Source organism: Petaurus breviceps, unplaced genomic scaffold (genome assembly GCF_028583685.1).
Source record: "Petaurus breviceps papuanus isolate PSGF00001 unplaced genomic scaffold, PetGlider_PUasm1.0 186, whole genome shotgun sequence".
NCBI classification, from domain to species: Eukaryota; Metazoa; Chordata; class Mammalia; order Diprotodontia; family Petauridae; genus Petaurus; species Petaurus breviceps.
Genome location: NW_027185798.1, coordinates 9405422 through 9423413, shown reverse-complemented (window position 1 = coordinate 9423413; position 17992 = coordinate 9405422). Strand labels below are relative to the sequence as shown.

Sequence of the window (17992 nt, the reverse complement as noted above, 5' to 3'; positions counted from 1 at the left end):
TTTACTGATGTATTTTTTTCCACATCACCATAATTGCCCCCAGCATCCTTCTCCCTCATCCAATGTGTTTTACAGGTACCAAACACAGGTTTTAGTTAGTGTTAGGGTGTAGGAATGGAGCTGGGAGTTCAAATTAGGGCTTAACAGGGGTGAGAATGAAGGCAAAGTTTATAGCAATCATCCCAGAATTCGGATTTAGGGCTGGACAGACTTTCAGATCCTTCCCAGGATGACAGAATGACCTTAGGGACTATCTAGTTCAATTCATTTTACAGATGGGGAAACTGAGGCCCAGCAAAAGACATGGACTTGCTCCAGGTCACTGCTCTTAAGCAGCAGACCCAGGATTTGGGGGTTCACATTCGGGGTTCTTTGCACCACAGTCTTGCCACTTTCTACCTGGCTCATTAAGCAGTCAATGAAACACTTTAGGGGATTTACATGGATGTGTTTTCTGAGATGTGACTAACATACCTTCCCTTCAGACTGAAGGATAAACTCACACTATTTTTTGTTCCCCAAATTCTAACTGCTGGGGAGTCCTCACCACAAGGTTTCCTGGCACGAGGTGGAGAATCTTATCCCCTCAATTGGAGGAAACTTACTGGCGAGGAGATGACCCACGGCTAAGTCAGGCAGGCTGGAAGGGAAGGGGCAGGAGAAGCAGCCATAGGATGGGTGGATGGATCTATTAAAACCAGAGGAGGAAAAAGAGAGGAGGCTTGGGGGGAGGGGCTGCTAGAAAGCAGAGGGGGTGGGGATGGGAAGACACATTCATCTGGGTCTTTGGGACCCAGTTCTTGGCAATGGTTCCCAAGAAATGGAAAGGGCATCATTCAGTCCTCCAAATGTGGGGGTGTGGTCAGTCCTTATCTAATAAAACTCCCTGAGGGCAGGGACTGTGTCTGGATCACAGCAGGCATTTACTAAATGCTTATTGATTAATGGATAGATTACAGGGAGAGAAAATGTGAAGGAGAACATTGAATTCAGAGAAATGCAAAGGGCTGTGATCCAGAATGGTACTGTAGAAAGGTTGTTGGATTCGGAGTCAGAGGTCTTGGGTTCAAATCTTGATTGCCATCAGCTTACCAGTGTGACCTTGGTCAAGTCACATTCTGTCTGTGGGCCTAGTTTCCTTGTTGGCAGGAGGAAATGTTGAACTGGTGCTAGTCTAAGTGTCTTTTAACAGATGGGAAACTGAGGTGAGTTGCATAGTTACCCAGCTATGAAGTATCTATAGCAAGAGCTGGACTCAGGTCTTCCTGACTCCAAGTTCAGCACTCGACCCACCATGCTGCTTAGCTCCCAAGGAGTTAAAATAGGAAGCTGTCAAGATGGCAGGTGGGAGGGAGCTCCTCTTCCATCCTCCCTGCTGCTCCCTCTCCCAAGTGCCAGCAGAGTACTCTGGTCTGAGAGGCACTGCCACCCACTGGAAGGGCCACTGGATTTGGGTTGGAAGACACAGGTTCAAGTCCTGACTGCTACTCTGTAAATGGAGGGTTTGGGGAGAGATGGGCTCTAGGCAGCAACCGCCATGTTTTCCAGCTTCCAAATGACATTATAATTATCATCGTCACATTTAAAGCTCACAACCTTTATCTCATTAGAGTCCCATGCCTTCCTGGTGAGGCAGGTCCTGTAGCTGTCATTATCCCAATGTTAGGGATGAGAAAACGGAGACACAGAGTTTAAGCAACTTAGTCATAATAGCCCACATTTGTTTGGTGTGGGTTTTTTTGGCATGGACCTGGAATTCCATTTGTATAGGGGAACTCCCATAGTATCAAAGAACCCTAGATCTTGAGGCGGAAGGAGCCTCAGAGGCTATGGAGCCCAACTCCCTCATTTTGAGGAAGCCTCAGGGAAATGAAGGATCACAGGATCTAGATTTAGGATAGGATCACAGATCTAGAATTAGATCTGGAATTAGGAGGAGGGTCAGAGGCCATCTAAGAAGTCCCTTCATTTTACAGATAAATATAGAGAAGCTAAGTAATGTCTCTAGGGTCACACAGGATGTATTTGAGGAGAGAGTTTAATGCAGATTTTCCTGACTCCAACCCTTATTCTTTCCTCACCTGAACCTTGCTGTTCCTCTACCAATACCTACAACTCTTAGGGGAATATCTCAGGGAAAGATCATTCAAGTGCTTCTGGGTCTGGGGTCTCTGCCCCTGAACTGTTTTTTGTGAGTCCAAGTCACTGGGCCAGGATAAATGAATTCTTCAGGTGCTAAAGAGAAATATGAAGTGACTCAGTAGGTGATCTCAGAATGCAGGAGAGGTTTTAGAGGTCTAGAGATGTACAGATGCTGACAAAAAAGGGTGATGCTTGGAAACTGTAAGCCAATGACCTAGACTTCCATTCTGGGGCAGATTTGAGGCTGTATTGTTAAAGGGATAGCTAGTGAACATTTTGAAAAGGAAGCAGCGATCAAGCGGAATCCACATGGTGGGGTCATCAAGGACAGGTCATGCCAAGTAGAAACTGATAGAATGAAGTTGAGTGGAAAAAGCAGGAGGACAAAATCCACAGAAACTACGATAATGAAAATGGGAAGAACCCTGAGCAAAGCAGAATTCTGATATAATGACCAATCACAGCGCCTGAGAATAGGAGACGAGAAAGACTTCCCATCTCTCGTGAGAGATGGGGGCTACAAGTGTAGAATGTTGCATAAACTATCAGGGCGCTTTTTCTTTGTTACAAAGTAGAATTCAAGGTGAAGTGGGGAGGGGTGAAGGGAAGAGTTTATATCTAGAAATGATGGATATAAAAGCAAAAGCCATCAATGAAACTTTAAGAAATAATAGATTATTTCAGGGTAATTTAATTTCCTTTTTTTTTTTTTTTTTTTTGGTCAGGATTGCTAAACTGGCAGATCAGGGAAAGTTTACAGGCATAATTTATTTAGTTTTTAGCAAAGCACTTGAAAAAGTCTTCTTGCTGTTTTTATCTAACTGGAGATATGGACTGGCAGATAGTACCATAAGGTACGGACCCTGAATGACCCAGCCCAAATCTGAAAGGATCTTGCCTGGCTTGGCCTCGGTTTGATTCCCAGCTCTGCAGCCGGCTGAATTGGGAAAGTTCCTATTTCTTCAAATGAGAGAGCTTGGCTAGATGACTTTCAGCTTCCCTTCTGCAATCCTTAGACTTATGAATAATCAGCCAAATCTAGTCCACAGAGCACCTGCTAAGGACTTCCTCTAGCCTCGAGGTGCTAAATATGGAAACACAAGTGGAAGGAAAGATAGCTCTTGTCCTCAATGAGATTCCATTCAAAAGTGAAGCATGGATATAAGGATATGAAAAACAGGGGTGGGGTGGGGGAGAAGAGTAGGTACCTGGCAGAGGGGCATGCTAGAGATAGCCAGAGAAGAGCCGCTGGCTGGGAAATGAAGAGAAGATCTAATAATGAATACGACATTTAATAGGGATAAATGTAAAGTCCCATATGGGGTTAAAAAAATCCATTGGAAAAGTATAAGAAGGACAGGAACAGCTAACCAATAGTTAATGTGAAAACGGCCGGGAGACTCAGCAGACTGAAAGCTAAATATAAGTTAAGAACGTGACACTGGGATGTGGCCACCCAAAACCCGAGATCCTTGGCCACAGTGAGCATAGAGCCAGAGACGTCCTGTCTGGAAGGAGGGTGCCATACTTCTGCAGTACTTGGCCTAGTTCCTCTTAGGGTGACTTCATTCCCTATGGCTGTTTCTATACCAGGGCCTCAACCTGTGAAGAATTCTTGGGAATATTTAGTTCCCTCTTTCCAATCTGTGGCTTGAACGGGGCAGGACAAGAATGGGAAGTGGTAGGAAGCCATCGTGAAGTGAAGAGGAAGGATGGCTAGTGTTATGTCACATAGGTGGTTACAGCCCTCATAGCTACTCATTGATTTGCAGCTTAGCCTCTGACTGGTCCAATCAAAGAAAGCCAAATCTGCTTCGATGGGCACTCATCTCTGGTTTATACCTTACTGTGTGATTGATGTCTTGTTTTTAAGAACATTGGGTAGAATGTAAGCCCCCCGAGGACAGGCAGTCCTAGGGCTTGGCACATGAAACACTTCATATAGTTGAAAAGAATTGAGTTGAACATGGCAACTGGTTATCAAAGGGTTACTGAGCCCCAGGGAGGTTGGCTTTCATGGAGGAAGAAGACTACTTTGTAATTAGCACCTACCAGGAGGTTGTGGGTGAACGGTTTCTACGGGGCTTGATGGTACTTGCTGAGTTGGATTTCTTCAGAAATTTAACCCTCTCCTCTCTCTGCCCATCCCACTTCCCCTCCATGTTTTCCACATGACTAATTTGGGAAAAAAGGGTTTCCTAGACCAAAGGATACTTTAGCCAGCTTCTGGCCAAAGGACTCTAAATATTCACTAATTAGCAGGGTGGCACGGTGGAAAGAAGCTTGTCTTTGCAGGTGGAGAGCCCAGGTGCAACCTCCTTCGGATACATACTTCTTGTGTGACCTTAGACAACCTCTTGGAGCCTTGGTCTCCTCATGTGGCTCCCCGTGCAACTCTAAGCAATGGTCCCCATGACTCAAGGAAGGTTATGGGCATAAGTGGATCTGAGACTATAATTGGCAGGGGCAGTGAGAACTTGGGTTTCTTATTGCTACTATAGTTGTGCTGTGAAAACATTATCTAATTAGAACCTCATTAAGCCCACGAGGTAGGCAGGGCAGGAATCATTCCCATGGGATACATGGGGAAACTGAGGCTCTGAGAAATTAGGCAGCTTGCCCCAGCGAGTTAGTGGCTAAACCAGGGCTTGGGCCAGATTGAGAAATTGGCCTAGGAATTATAGCCTGAGAAAGGGTACTGTCAGAACTTGTCTGCCCATGAGTTTTGTGGTATTTTCCTTAGGGCAGTGTGGCAAAGTGGGATGTCTGCTGGCCTTGGAATCAGCAGAAACCCAGGCTTGAAAGGCACCTCTGATACCTATGAGCCATGGGATTGTGGGTAAGTGGTGTGACAAATGGCAGGTCTCCCTGTAGGAAGTTGAGAGCTGGCTCAGGAGCCCAGACGACCTGCCACGGATACCTACCAGACAAAGAAAAGTCACTCAGCCTCTAAGAGCCCCTACCAGGGGTGGGGAACTTGCAGCCTGGAGGCCACATGTGGCCCTCCTGGTCCTCAAGTTCGGCCCTTTGACTGAATCCGATTTGTTCTGTGAAGTTTGGATTCAGTCAAAGGGCCCCACTTAAGGACCTAGAGGGCCACATGTGGCCTCAGGGTCACAGATTCTCCACCCCTGCCCTAGACCAAACCCTCTGAGATTCTGAGTCACAGACAGATTTGGAGCTGTGCTGATGGAGGTAATTCCCATGCTGGGAGCTCCTCATCTGGGTCCCATCAGTGATCTGGACCAAATCAGGAGCTACTTGGGCTGTTTGGTGGATGTGCATGGGGACAGAGCCTTTCTTCTTATAGACACGCCAATTAGTATTAATTAACCCTTTGAACCTAAGTTTCCCAACCATTCTGCCTTCAAATTCCTCTGGAAAACTTTTAATCTTCTGGGAGCTTTGCTGCCTGTGAGTTCCTCAAGTCCCAAGGATTCTGCAGGGATGCTTGGCATTTTTTAGGCTGCTATCCTGCCCATCCGCCTATTTTAGGCCCAAAGCTGCTGAGTCTATTTACCCTCTTGTTCAGAAATGCTGCTGGCTTATCCCTGGCACCCCACACATCTAAAGAATGGTCCGCAGCAGGCCAAGTCAGCTCATTTCTGGACGTAGCAGTGGATGCCTGGATAAAATAAGGGTGGATTAAACTTACTCTGGGCAGCTGGGTGGCACAGTGGATAGCGTGCTGGGTCCAGTGTCAGGAAAACCTGAGTTCAAATCTGGCCTCAGACACTTCCAAGTTGGGTGACCTTACTAGGCAAGTCACTTAACCCTGTTTGCCTCAGTTTCCTCATCTGTAAAATGAGCTGGAGAAGGAAATGGCAAACAGCTCCAGTATCTGTGCCAAGAAAACCCTGTATGGAGCCACAGAGAGTCGGACATGACCGAAACAACACAGCAAGAATCTTAGCCTCCCCCACTCCTACCTCTGCCATCAAGCTGGGAGAGGGCCTGGAACAAACAATTTCTTTCCACTCACATGTCCATCAGTAACCACAGCTCTCAGGCCCTTCTCACCTCTTCCCAAGACTCTGGCAATGGCTTCCTCCCTGGCCTTCCTTCTTCAAGCTTCTTTCTGCTCTGATCCTTCATCTACACAGTTGCCAAAGTGACATCCACAAAGGCCAGGTCTGATAAGCCCTAAACCTAGGATTCAAGCCACGGCCTTACTCGATAAATGCCTGTTTGGCCTTTAAAGCCCCTCACGACCTTCCCCAACCTACCTTTCCAGCCTTATTTAGTATATCACTCCCTTCCATGATCTCTGCTGTCTCACCAATGTCCTTCAGATATTGTCCTCAAACAGAACAGTCCATTTCCTATTGCCACACCTTTGGACAGGCCATATCCGATGCCCAGGGGGCAATCCCTCCTCGTCTCTGCCTCAAGGAATCCCTAGCTTCTTCCAAAGGTATCTGGAAGCCTGCCTCCTGTAGGGGGCCTTTCCTGGTCCTCCTACCTACTAGGGTCCCCCCCCCCAATTACTTTGGACTTGACTTTGTGTATGGTTTTTCTTCTCTAAAAGAATCTAAGTTTCCTGAGGGGAGGGGCTCTTTCATTTCTCTGGATCCCCAGTGCCTTGGACATAGGGATGCTGCCTTGACTATGTAGAGCAAGGACCAGAGGACCATGAATCTAGAGCTGAAAGGTGCTCAGGTCATCTAGGCCAACCCCCTCCTTTTACAGATGAGGAAACTGAGGCCCCAGGGGCATTTCTCAAGGTCCCCCCAAGCAGAATGGAGGTGGGAGCTCAGGGGCTGGGATGAAGTCAGCAGCTGTTTCAGATGCACCAAGCAGGGCGGGCAGTGAGGGACCCTTTTCTATCTGACTGCTTATAAATACACCCTGTGGGTGTGGGGGAGAGGCAGACAATTCTGCCCCATGATGAATGTAGGCATTGATTTGGTGATAAGTCAAGTTTGGAGTTCTCTGATGAAGGCCCAGATCTGGGGGAGGACAGGGGAGGCAGGAGAGGAGGGAGCAATGGGAACATGGGGGAGAGAGGGGGTGCCCATCTATGCCCCACCCCTCCCTGCCGTCTCAGCTCAGCAGATAGAGGAAATATGTTCGGTCCAGGATAGGGAGGCTCTGGTGCCCTGCTCCTCCCCTCCCCCACCAGAAAACCATGGAAGGGCCCGGCCATGTGTTGAGGAACAAACGCCCGGCCCTTTGAAAATGTGAAGCTGGTGAGAGCAGCTGTGACCTTGTGGCTTCTACAAATCGACATGAGTACTGGCAGCAAGTGGGCCGGGAGCCGGCGCCGAGAAGCAACCCCCCCCCAAGGCGGCTGCCACTCACTCACCACCTGTTTAAGAAATGTTTAAAATGAAAAAGGGGGGTGGGGAGTGAGGTCTGGGCCTGGCAGCCTCAGCACCAGCCTCGAAGGGAGCGGGCTGCGGGGGGCTGAGTCTGCATTGGGGAGGAGGGAGTTGCTGGCAGCCTTCCCTGGTCAGGCAGGCAGGCAGGCATTCTGGGCCTGCTAGCCCCACTGACGCCGACGCTGTCCGCGCCTTAGCCCCACAGGGCCTGGCCAGCCACTGACCGTATTTTTCATTAAACAGCTCCTTCACTTGCTCCCGGAGAATCACCTTCTCCCCAAGTCGATTGGCATCATCTTCATCTGCAGAAACAAAGAGAGAGGGGGATGAGAGACTAGGAAGGTCCTTGGGCAAGGGGTGCCCCACTTCATCAGGAGCCGGCCAGGCCCAAGGGGAAAGGGTTGCCCTGCTTTGTCAGGAGCAGGCCAGGCCCTAGGGGAGGGGGTGCCCCGCTTTATTAGGAGCTGGTGGGCATCACCATCCTTACAGTGTGGAGATGGGGTAAAGGGAAGAGCCTGTCATCTGTCTGCCTCCTCCCCAAAGTAAATCTGACTGCCCTCTGTGACAGAATGAAGGAAGCATTGGAAAGAGGCTAACAGAGGACCAAACCTACCCTTTCCAGTGTTAGCGTCAGGACCACATAGCCATGGCTACCCAGTTAGAGGGACCCTAGAGTCCAGAACCCACCAAGCCCAACCCCCCTCACTTTACAGGTGAGGAAACTGAGGCCCACAGAGGTGAAGTGACTTGGGATCATAGGTGTAGAACTGAAAGGACCTCAGAGGTCTTTGGGTCCAACCCCCTTATTTTACAGATGAGGAAACTGAGGTCCAGGGAGATTATTAGGGTCACAGATCTCAGAGGCCATTTTGTCTGACTCCCACACTTTACAGGTGAGGAGACTGAGGCTTGGGGAAGGGAGCTGACTTGTCCAAAGGCAGGAAGCATCAAAGACTGGGCTGGAAGCCAGGTTCTGGGACTCTCGAGGCAGCGCTCAGTGGGCCTAGAGGAACTCTGCCTCTGGCCTCTCGGGGCCTTCCAGGACTGCAGGACTGGCTGACTCCATCTAATCCCTTCACTGGACGCTGTGGTGGAGGCCCGGTCACAGAGCCAGTAAATTTCCAGGCGCTCTCAGCATCCCCAGTGAGCTCCTGGAGCCCAGGAGAATAAAGGCTGAGGGGCGGAGCTGCCTGCCCTCTGCAGCAAGAGGAGGAGGTTATCTCTCCAGGCGGTGCACAGGAGAGCCAGGGAGCCCGTCTCCATCCTTGTTAGCCCCCTAGTGGGGACTTTGCTCCTAACGCCCCTAAAGAAATACGAGCTTCCTCCCAAGGAAATCACATCCCGCCTGAATGGCCCCCGTCAGGCTTTTCTGGAAACAGCTGCCTGGGCCCTGATGCCTTTCCTTTTGTTCTCCTGTGGGCCGCTCCCCTTCCCTGGCGGACGGAGGGCTGCGGAGTAGCCACTCCCCAGGGACGGACGGCTCTGAAATCTGCCAAGGCAGGAAGGCCTGGAGGCCTGTGGGGAGGAAGTTCCTGCCTCCGTGATTGCTTCTCCCACTGGCTGAGCTGATTGTAGGCCTGAGTTATGCTCTGCAGGAGGGGTGGAAAAAGCACTCCGTTGGGAGGCAAAGGGCCTGGGGTTCAAATCCTGCTTCCTTCCCTGCCTGACCTTGGGTAAATGACTGAACTTTGCTGAGCCTCAGTCTCCCCCTTTGTAAAATGAGAGGGGTTGGACGAGGTGGCCTCTCAGGTCCTGATTCTGTCACCTTTGTGACCTTGGGCAAGATACTTAAATTCACTTGGTCTCAGTTTCCTCTTTTGGTAAAATGAGGGGCTGGACTAGATCAAAGGTTCCCTTCCAGATTTAAATCCAGGATTCCAGAACCTGGGTTCAAATTGAGCTCTGCTCTCTGTTGCCTATGTGACCATGGGCCAGCTCCTTTCTGTCTCTGGCTCTAGTTTCCTCACCTGTAAAATTACAGAGTTGGGTACATCTTAGCAAAGGGGGTAGGGATGGAAAGGCACTTGTTGCTACTGGCCATTGAACAGACTAGACAGTGCGATGGACAGAGTGCAGGGCCTGCAGTGAGGAAGATCTGGGTGTGGATCCTGCCTCAGATACCCACTAGCTGTGTGACCTCAGGCAAGTCATTTAACCTGTTTGCCTCAGTTTCCTCATCTGTAAGAAGGGTATTATAATAATAATAATACCTGTTTCACAGGGTTGTTTGTAAGGGTCAAATGATTTAACATGTAAAGTGCTTTTCAATAAACCTTGAAGTGATATACAAATAGTAATTATAATTATTATTAACAACAACAATAAACTTGGCTTTGTAGAAGGAGAGAATCAGCCCTATTTTTTTTTTTGGAGGGGGAAGGCAGGGCAATTGGGGTTAAGTGACTTGTCCAAGGTGTTAAGTGTCTGAGCCTGGATTTGAACTCAGGTCCTCCTGACTCTGGGCCAGTGCTCTATTCACTGCACCACCTAGCCACCCCCAGCCCTATTCTGAAACCTTTAATGATACACTGTTGCTTACCAGATAGTCTAAATTGCTTGGTGTGTCATTCAAGGCCCTCTCCAAGGTTGCCTCCAAATGATACTTCCAGCCTTAGCTGTCCTCAGTTCCCCTCATATTAGACTGATCTGTTCTGTTCCTGTCAGCCTGCTCTCCTTTTCTTGAAAACAGAGCTATACATAGGAATCTTGGTGCCAGGGGCAAGCAGCATGAGATGTACAGACACTGTGCCTTGGTGGGGGAGACAGACATAAGTGGCTTTGGGATTAGAGGACCTGGATTCAAATTCCCCCCTCTACCACTACCTGTGTGACCTTGAACCAGTCCCTAACTTTCTTGGGCCTCAGTTTCCTCATGTAGAAAATGAAGGAAGTTGGACTCTGAGGTCCCTTCTGGCTCTACATTTAGGGTAAGGCCAACATGAAGGAAGAAGAAAGATGGTGGTCCCAGTACCATCCAGTAGCTTCCAATTTTTACTAGCCAGTCTTGCTGAATCTTCTTTCTTCTCCCTGCCCACCACCTGACCTCACCTCCTTTTCCATTTTCCCTTTAGGTCCTGTCTTCTTCCATTAGCATATAAGCTCCATGAGGGCAGGGACTGTCTTTTCGGCTTGTATTTGCATTTGCAGAGCTTAGCATGGTACCTGGCAGTGTGCCTGTGCATGTGAGTACTTAATAAATGATCTATTTATCCATCTACCTTGCTAACTAGGTGCTAAGCTCTGTTGTTTTTTAACTGCTCAGGGACTGCCAAGAGTTGTTATAGCTTCCAGATTGAAGTGTCCTCTAAATGTGAAACCCTGGGGCAATGCCTAACTCTGTTATTCCTGGTGACAGATCTGCCTGGATATGCCAAGCACATTTCTGTTCCCAGACTTTCTGTTCTTTGCCTCTCTGTCCTTCAAAACCCAGATAAAATCCTGTCTCCTCCAGGAAGCTCCCTTGACCACTCCTGAGTTCATTTAGATTCCCAATTTGTACCGTTCATCTGGCACTTACCACCCACAGCTTCGGTCTTCTTTTCCTGTGGTTATGTCTGTCCTATCTAGAGTCTTCACTGGGGTAATGGATAGAGCTGGCTTTGGACTCAGGAAGACCTGGGTTCTACTGTCTCTGACACACAATGGCTCTGGACTGTTTCCTACATGGATAAAATCATAGATCTGCCCCCCTCTCCAAAAAAGAGTCTTATCTCCACCCAGGTTGTGAGTTAGGTTTCAATCATAGCTTTCCTAGGTGGTTCTGCAAGCTGCCATCTCCTCGGTGTAACCCTGCTCATTGTGTGACCTTGGGTGAGTCACTTCATGTCCTTTGTTTCCTGAGCTGTAAAATGAAGGAAAAGGACTAGTTTGTTTCTAAGCTCTCTGTTGGCTCTGACCATAGTGTCCATCTACAGGTTGAACACATAGCTGTTGCTCGGTAAGGACTTGCTGATTAGGTAAATGATGGAAGGGTCAAGGACACATTCCTGAAAGGACTTTATAGAAGATGGCTATTCTGCAGAATCTCAGCCTGAGGCCAGTGGGGTATATGAGGTCTAGACAAAAGAATCAGGGTTGAATGACCTTCCCCAAGAGAAGGAAATGAACTTGGGGAAGGATCTTCTAACCAATGAAGCTCTTCCCCTGCTCCCAAGATAAATTTCTCTGGACCCAATACAAAAGGGTGAATGGGCTTATTCCAAGTTTCTAAAGCCTGCTTCCTGACTTCACTGAGTTCCTAGGGCATGTGGATATGTGTTTACCTGCAGAATTCTACTATTACTAGAATAATACTAAGAAGAATTTAAAGATAGTTAAAATCTTCTCTTCCTGGGTGGTTCTGCAAGCTGCCATCTCCTCATTTCCCAGTGTAACTCTGCCAGCTGTCTGGGCCTGGATCTCCTTTCAGGACCTCTTATCTGGGCTCCACTGAGGTCTAGCAGGCTGTCTGGCGAGGGATCTTGATGAGAGCTCGCCTGGTGCAGTGCAGTGAGACTAGGCAAGGAGCTGACTTCACTCCACAATTAACCAGCCCCTGGCAAGTCTCTAATATGGGGATGATGATGCCTGACCAGAGGATCCATTTTTATAGTGCTTTAGGCTTACAGAGAGCTTTCTCTCCCAATAGCCCCTGGGATGCTTAGGGTCAGAGGATCAGAGACCTACACCAGAGGCCAGCTGGTCCAACCCCCCTCATTTTACAGATGAGAAAATTGAGGCAAACAGGGTGAAGTGACTTGCCCAGGGTCATACAGCTAGTAAATGTCTGAGGCTGGATTTGAACTCAGGGAGAGAAGTCTTCCTGATTCCAAGCCCAGCACTCTACCCACTGGGACGTTTAGCGGCCCTAGTGTCACAGAGGTAAGTGTTAAAGATAAGATTTGAATCCAGATCCTCTGACTCCAGAGGCAATGCTCCTTCTACTGAACCACACTGCCTCTGACACATATTCATTCAATAAACATTTATTAAGAATCTACTGTGTACCAGGTGCTGTGATGGGCCCTGAAGATGCAGAAACAAAAAAAGTGCTTACAATCTAATGGGCCAAAACATGTACACAGATAAGTAAATACAATATAGCACGTCCACAAAGCAAATACAGAGTAATTTCAGGTGGGGGGAGGGATGTGTGGAATCAGGAAGGGAGGGAATGTCTGAGCTGGGCTTGGAAGAAAACTAGCCATTCCAAGAGGGGGAGGGGTGGAGGAGGGTGCACCAGGCATAGGGGACAGCCTGAACAAAGGCATGGAGATAGGAGATGGAACATCAAGAACAGGGACTAGCATGGAGGCCAGTGTGGATGGAACATAGAGGGTGTATGGGGGAATCAATTGTAATAAGAGTGAAGAAAAGGGTGGGCCTCCTTCAGTTTGTGAAGGCCAAAGAGGGGAGCTTATATTTACCCAGGAGGGAGAAAAAGAGTCACTGGACCCTGGAGAACTGAGGACTGACATGGTCAAAGTGTAACAGCTCCATTTTACAGATGAGGAAACTGAGGCTCAGAGGAGGAAAAGTGGCTTTCTAAGGCCACAGAGCTAGGAAGTGGCAACAGCCAGTCATTCCAACCAGACTTCTTAAGGGCAGGGACTCAATTCATGCTTAGCTATGACTTACTGAAATTAATTAAATGGGAATGAACACAAATGAGAAGGACAAGATGGGACCCCACCTCTTGGGCCTTTCCAGGAGCCAAAGAATGTTAGAACTGAAAGGGTCCTTCCAACCCTGAGTGTCAAGAGCTAGGTGGAACCTTAGAACAAAATTTCAGAGTTAAGTGGAACCTTAGAACACAGCATCATAGCTGGAAGGATCCTTACACAGAGTGTCAGAGCCAGAAGGGACTCTAGAACACACATTTCCAGAGCCGGACAGAACCTCACAACACAGAAAGTCAGAGACAGAAAAGACCTCAGACCACAGAACATAAGAGGAACCTAGATCATAGAACGTCAGAGATTTCCTCTCCCTGGAAGAGGCCTTGGGGATCATCTGATCTCAACCCCTCATTTGACAGACTGACGAGCCTAAGCCCCAGAGTGACCCCTGGCATCCTGCCTAATAGGAAGTACATACAGAAGCAGATAAGAAAGAAACCAATCCAAGGAAGTGGGGTCTCCTACTTCCCTGTCTCTTACTTTTATAGCATCGCAGGATTTAGAGCTAGAAGAATCCTCAAAGGCCATCCAGTACAATCCCTTCATTTTCAGAGGAGGAAACTGAGGCCCACAGAAAGGGGACTTGAAGTCATTCAAAGCATAAAGACCAGGGTTGGCATTTGAACTCAGAGCTTCTGATCCCATGTCCCTGGCTCTATCCCTACCTCACACAGCCTCTGTCTTGACTTTGAGACTATTTTGGCTCCTACATACCAATGCACTCTCTTCCTTTTCTCCCCAAAGTGGCTGGTGGCCCAGCGGATTGAGCACTGCCCTGGACTTGGAGTCAGGAAGACCTGAGTTCAAATCTAGTAGCAGAGACTTACTAGCTGTGTGACCCTGGGTAAATCACCTACCCTCTCTCAGCCTCAGTCTCCTCAACTGTAAAATGAGGATAATAGTATCTATCTCCCAGGGCTGTTGGGAGGATTAAATGAGAGACACTTAGTGCAGTGTCGGGCACACAGTAGGCACTATTCATAAACGCTCATTTCTTTTCCTACTCTTGGCTAGCTTAGACTTAGAAAGAGCCACATCTGAGCATTCGTGCTTGGCTGACTTCACAGAAGCCGCCAGGAGCCAGCCAGGATCATCTCTGGGCAGACGACAGGAAATCTGCCCAGTGGTCTCAAAAGGGAAAGGCAGGACTGGAAGGCTGGCCCTACTGAGCCACCCTCTCCCTCCCCTGGGCATTGGCCTCTGGATGGCAAAATGAGGAAGCCAGACCAGATGAGCCCTGAGGCCCCTCCCACATCTGCCATTCACTGACTCCAGGGGAAATCCAGGTGGAGGAATAGAGAAAAAAAATAAAGAATGAGGGAAATGCACCCTGGGTTTCATCAACAGTGTGGTCTGGGGGCAGCCTCATGGAAAGGGCAGAGCTGGCCTTGAGCTGATATCCTGCCCCAGCCCAACACGAGCTGTAGGACCAACCTCTGAGTGCTTGAGGAAACTCTCCAGGACTCTAGGACAGGTGGCGATCTGCACTGGTGGAGGGATATTCCTCACTGGAATTCCCTATGGCCATGCAGTCAGAGGCCTGGCTCCAAAATAAATAAGGGTACCTGGAGAATCTCCCTTCCAGGACTGCAATGAGGTTCAAATGAGATGATGCTTGCATAGAACTTTGCAAACTCAAAAGGCGTGTATAAATTCTGGCCATTATTATTATTATTGGGAGAGGAAATGGAGTGATGCTGGGCCCAGCAGGAAGGTGGCCTAGGGTCGTGGCTCCAGGCTTTGGAAGTTAGCTCCCTAATCCCCCGTGGCTGTCTGTGCCTCTTGGCACCTACCTCAGTCCCAGGTTTGACTTTATTCTCTCTCTCTCTCTTTCTCTCTCTTTTTCCTTTTTGGAGGGCAATTGGGGTTAAGTAACTTGCCCAAGGTTACACGGCTAGTTTTTTTGTGTGGGTGTTAAGCGTCTGAGGCTGGAACCAAACTCGGGTCCTCTCGACTCTGGGGCCGGCACTTTACTCCCAGTGCCACCTAGCTGCCCCAGACTTTATTTTCTCTTTCCGGGGGACTTCATCATCAGCTCACCCAAATGGTTATTCCTCTATCCAAGGCCTCTTAAACTTTTCCCAATGACACCTTCAGCACTTCTTAAATTGTGGGTTGGGACCCCATGTGGTTGGGACCCACAGTTTAAGAAGCATTGTAGGAAGTCTATACAAAGGAAGGGGAAGGGTATGGCTTGAACCACACGTGGGGGGGGGTCTTTTTTGGGGGGGGAGTTGATTTTTCCTGACATTCATTTTGGAATGAAACAAATTCATCCCATGTTCCAAGTTCTCAAACCACCAGCGTTCCCCTTCTGGCCCAACCCTTGGTGCACACTCTTCACTTGACCAACAAATGTGGTGGAAAGGGGATTGGTTCTGGAGGACGAAGATCTGAATGACCTTGGCTGCCCAGTGCCTCCCTGCACTGCTGGGGCAATCTCAGGACCCTGGCTGGAAGACTCATCCCTTCTGGCCCCGAGGCATAGACAGCCCACAGGTACTCAGGCCAGCCCACTCCTCTGGGCTGTGGGGAGGGCAAGTGAAGCAGCTCCAGGCCTGCCTGCTGGCTTGGGCTTGCTGCTCTCTGGGAAGATGAAACACTCCACATTTACGAGTTGGGATCACGGTTTCCAAGATGCATGTTTTATGAACTTCCCTTTGAGCCCTTACAAAGAGGTTTCAATGCTTGTTACTATATTTCCTGCCAAGTTAAGGCAGGGCAAGAAAGGATCATCCTTTGTCCTTCTCCTCATGCTCCTGCATTCCTACCATCCCTTGGGCTCAGCTCAGAGCGTCAGAAAATGCTCAAGCGTGACCTTAGACATCTTAGTCACTCAATCACAGAGGTCTAGTGGGTCCTTGGAGGCCGCCTAGTCTGCTGTTTTTGATGGGGAAACTGAGGCTGGGGAGGCTGTGTGGAATCCCTGTGACCATGGAGGGGGATATGTGAACAAAGGTCATGGGATCATTGAGAGCTGGCAGGAACCATAGATACTGTTCAGTCTGAGTCCCGCATGTTCCAGATGAGGAAAGAGAAGGCCAGGAGGTTTTGGAATATGCCCAAGGCCACCCAGGATTTGAACCCACATCCTCAGACTCCATTTCCAGTGCCCTTTCCACTTTCCCATGCTGCCTTCCCCTCTCCCCTTCTCCTAGTCAGGAATGGTTGGGGAAACATCATGGAATACTGGGAAGAAGGACTGAGATTTGAACTTGGAGGCCCTGAGTTCGAATCTCTGTTTTTCTACTTATTAGCTATGTGGCCTTGAGCAAATCCCTTCATGGATCTGGGCCTCAGTTTCCTCATTTGTAGATTGACGGGGTTGGAGTAGACAACCCCCAGGGTTCCTTCCAGCTCCATGTCCATGGTCCTGTATCCCAAGAGAGCCTCCTGGGAGCTCTAACTGGGCCAAGGCTGCCTGGCTTTCAGAGTCAGGAAGGTGCTGCTTCTGGTGAACCGCCTGCAGTTTGTGGGACAGAGATACACTGAGCATGGGTGGGTCACCTCCTCTCCCCTGCTGACTGACTTAGTGATGGTCTGGACTCGACCAGCACCTGGACACACAGGAACTGGGAGGCGGGGCTAAAGGGAAAGGGAGAGGAAAGGAAAAGGAGGGGTATGTAGTGTGGGAGTGTACGTGTGGTATGCATACATGTAGTGTTCATATGTGTATGTGTGATGCACACATGTCTATAGAGTGTGTTGCATGTCCATGTGTGTGTCTATAGGAGAGGCCCTGAGAAGGCGGGTGAGCCTCCAAAGCCGGGGTTGCCTGCCCCCACCTAGGGCCCAGTGACTGTGCTACATACCATCAGTAGGAGTGTAAGCTTTTCCCAAGGCTGTAATCCGTCTAGGGGCTAGGGCACAAATTAAAAGAGAGAGAGAGACGAGTGAGTGGGACGCTCCAGCTTCCTGAACTCTCCTCTGCCATGGGTACTGAGTGGCAGCTGGGGGGCCTGGGCTCTTCTGGGAAATCAGATTTCAATCCTGCTCCTGCAGGGGCCTGGGAAGGTGGCGGGGAGGGGGAGGCCTCAGGCTCTGAGTGCAGCAGCTGAGGGAGGCAGATGCCTAGGCTAGAGAAAAGGGGGCCCAGGCTCCTGGGGCCCCCACACTCTCCATCTGCAAGTAGCCTCTTTGTGGCATGGCCTAGTAAAGGACTCAGCCTTGGGCTGGAAGCTAGAGGCTTCATTATCCTGGGCCCAGAGACTGGGGTGCAGGGGGACCCTCAGGCTTTCTGAGCTCATTTCTTCAGCTGTAAGATGAAGATGATGATGCTTGACCCACAGAGGATCAGACTAGGCCCCACAGGCAGAAAAACCACCATTTACCCTGGGGTTGGGAAGGACTAGGCTCTCTGGGATAAATATGGAGGAAGGGGACAGCCTGGGAGGGCCAGGGAGCAGTGGGAGCCAGGGGCCTGATGATGGAGTGATGGATGGGCAGGGAGGAGAGCAAGCCAGGGAGTTGCCAGGCTCGGAGGTGGGGGTGAGGGCATTGCCAGGGAAGTGGGGAGCAAAGTTGGTACAAGTGGGGATACATCACTGGGATCGAATGTGAGATAAAGTTGAAGACGGAGAAAGTCCCAGAGTCAGCTTTGGTTTCTGATTAACTGCTCTCCAAGGCTCTGAGAGTTCTCTTTTCTTTTCCTCTTCTTTCCTCTCCCCTCTTCTCCTCCCATCCTTTCTTCTCTTCTCCTCTCTTTTCTCTTCCCTTCTTCTCCTTTCCTCTCCCCTCTCCTTTTCTTTCCTCTCTCCTCCCCTCTTTTTCTCTCTTCCCTTCTCTCCTCTCCTTTTCTTTTCATCTCTTTTCTCCTCTCCCTTCTTCTGTTCTCTCCCCTGCTCTCCTTCCCTCTCTCTCCCCTCGCCTTTT

General features: G+C 49.4%; 1 protein-coding gene across 7 annotated transcripts in view; it reads right to left on the bottom strand.

Moving 5' to 3' along the window:
• GTF2IRD1 (GTF2I repeat domain containing 1) overlaps window positions 1-17992 on the bottom strand; it is a 217168-nt gene that overhangs the window by 18795 nt on the left and 180381 nt on the right. For 6 of the 7 annotated variants that reach the window (XM_069089500.1, XM_069089506.1, XM_069089501.1 and 3 more), the window contains 2 exons: window positions 16933-16980; window positions 7688-7765 (listed from right to left, as the gene is read on the bottom strand). In XM_069089500.1, the coding sequence (XP_068945601.1) occupies window positions 7688-7765; window positions 16933-16980 (126 nt within the window). The remainder of the gene's footprint in view (window positions 1-7687; window positions 7766-16932; window positions 16981-17992) is intronic. The other variant, XM_069089503.1, reaches the window with a different exon arrangement.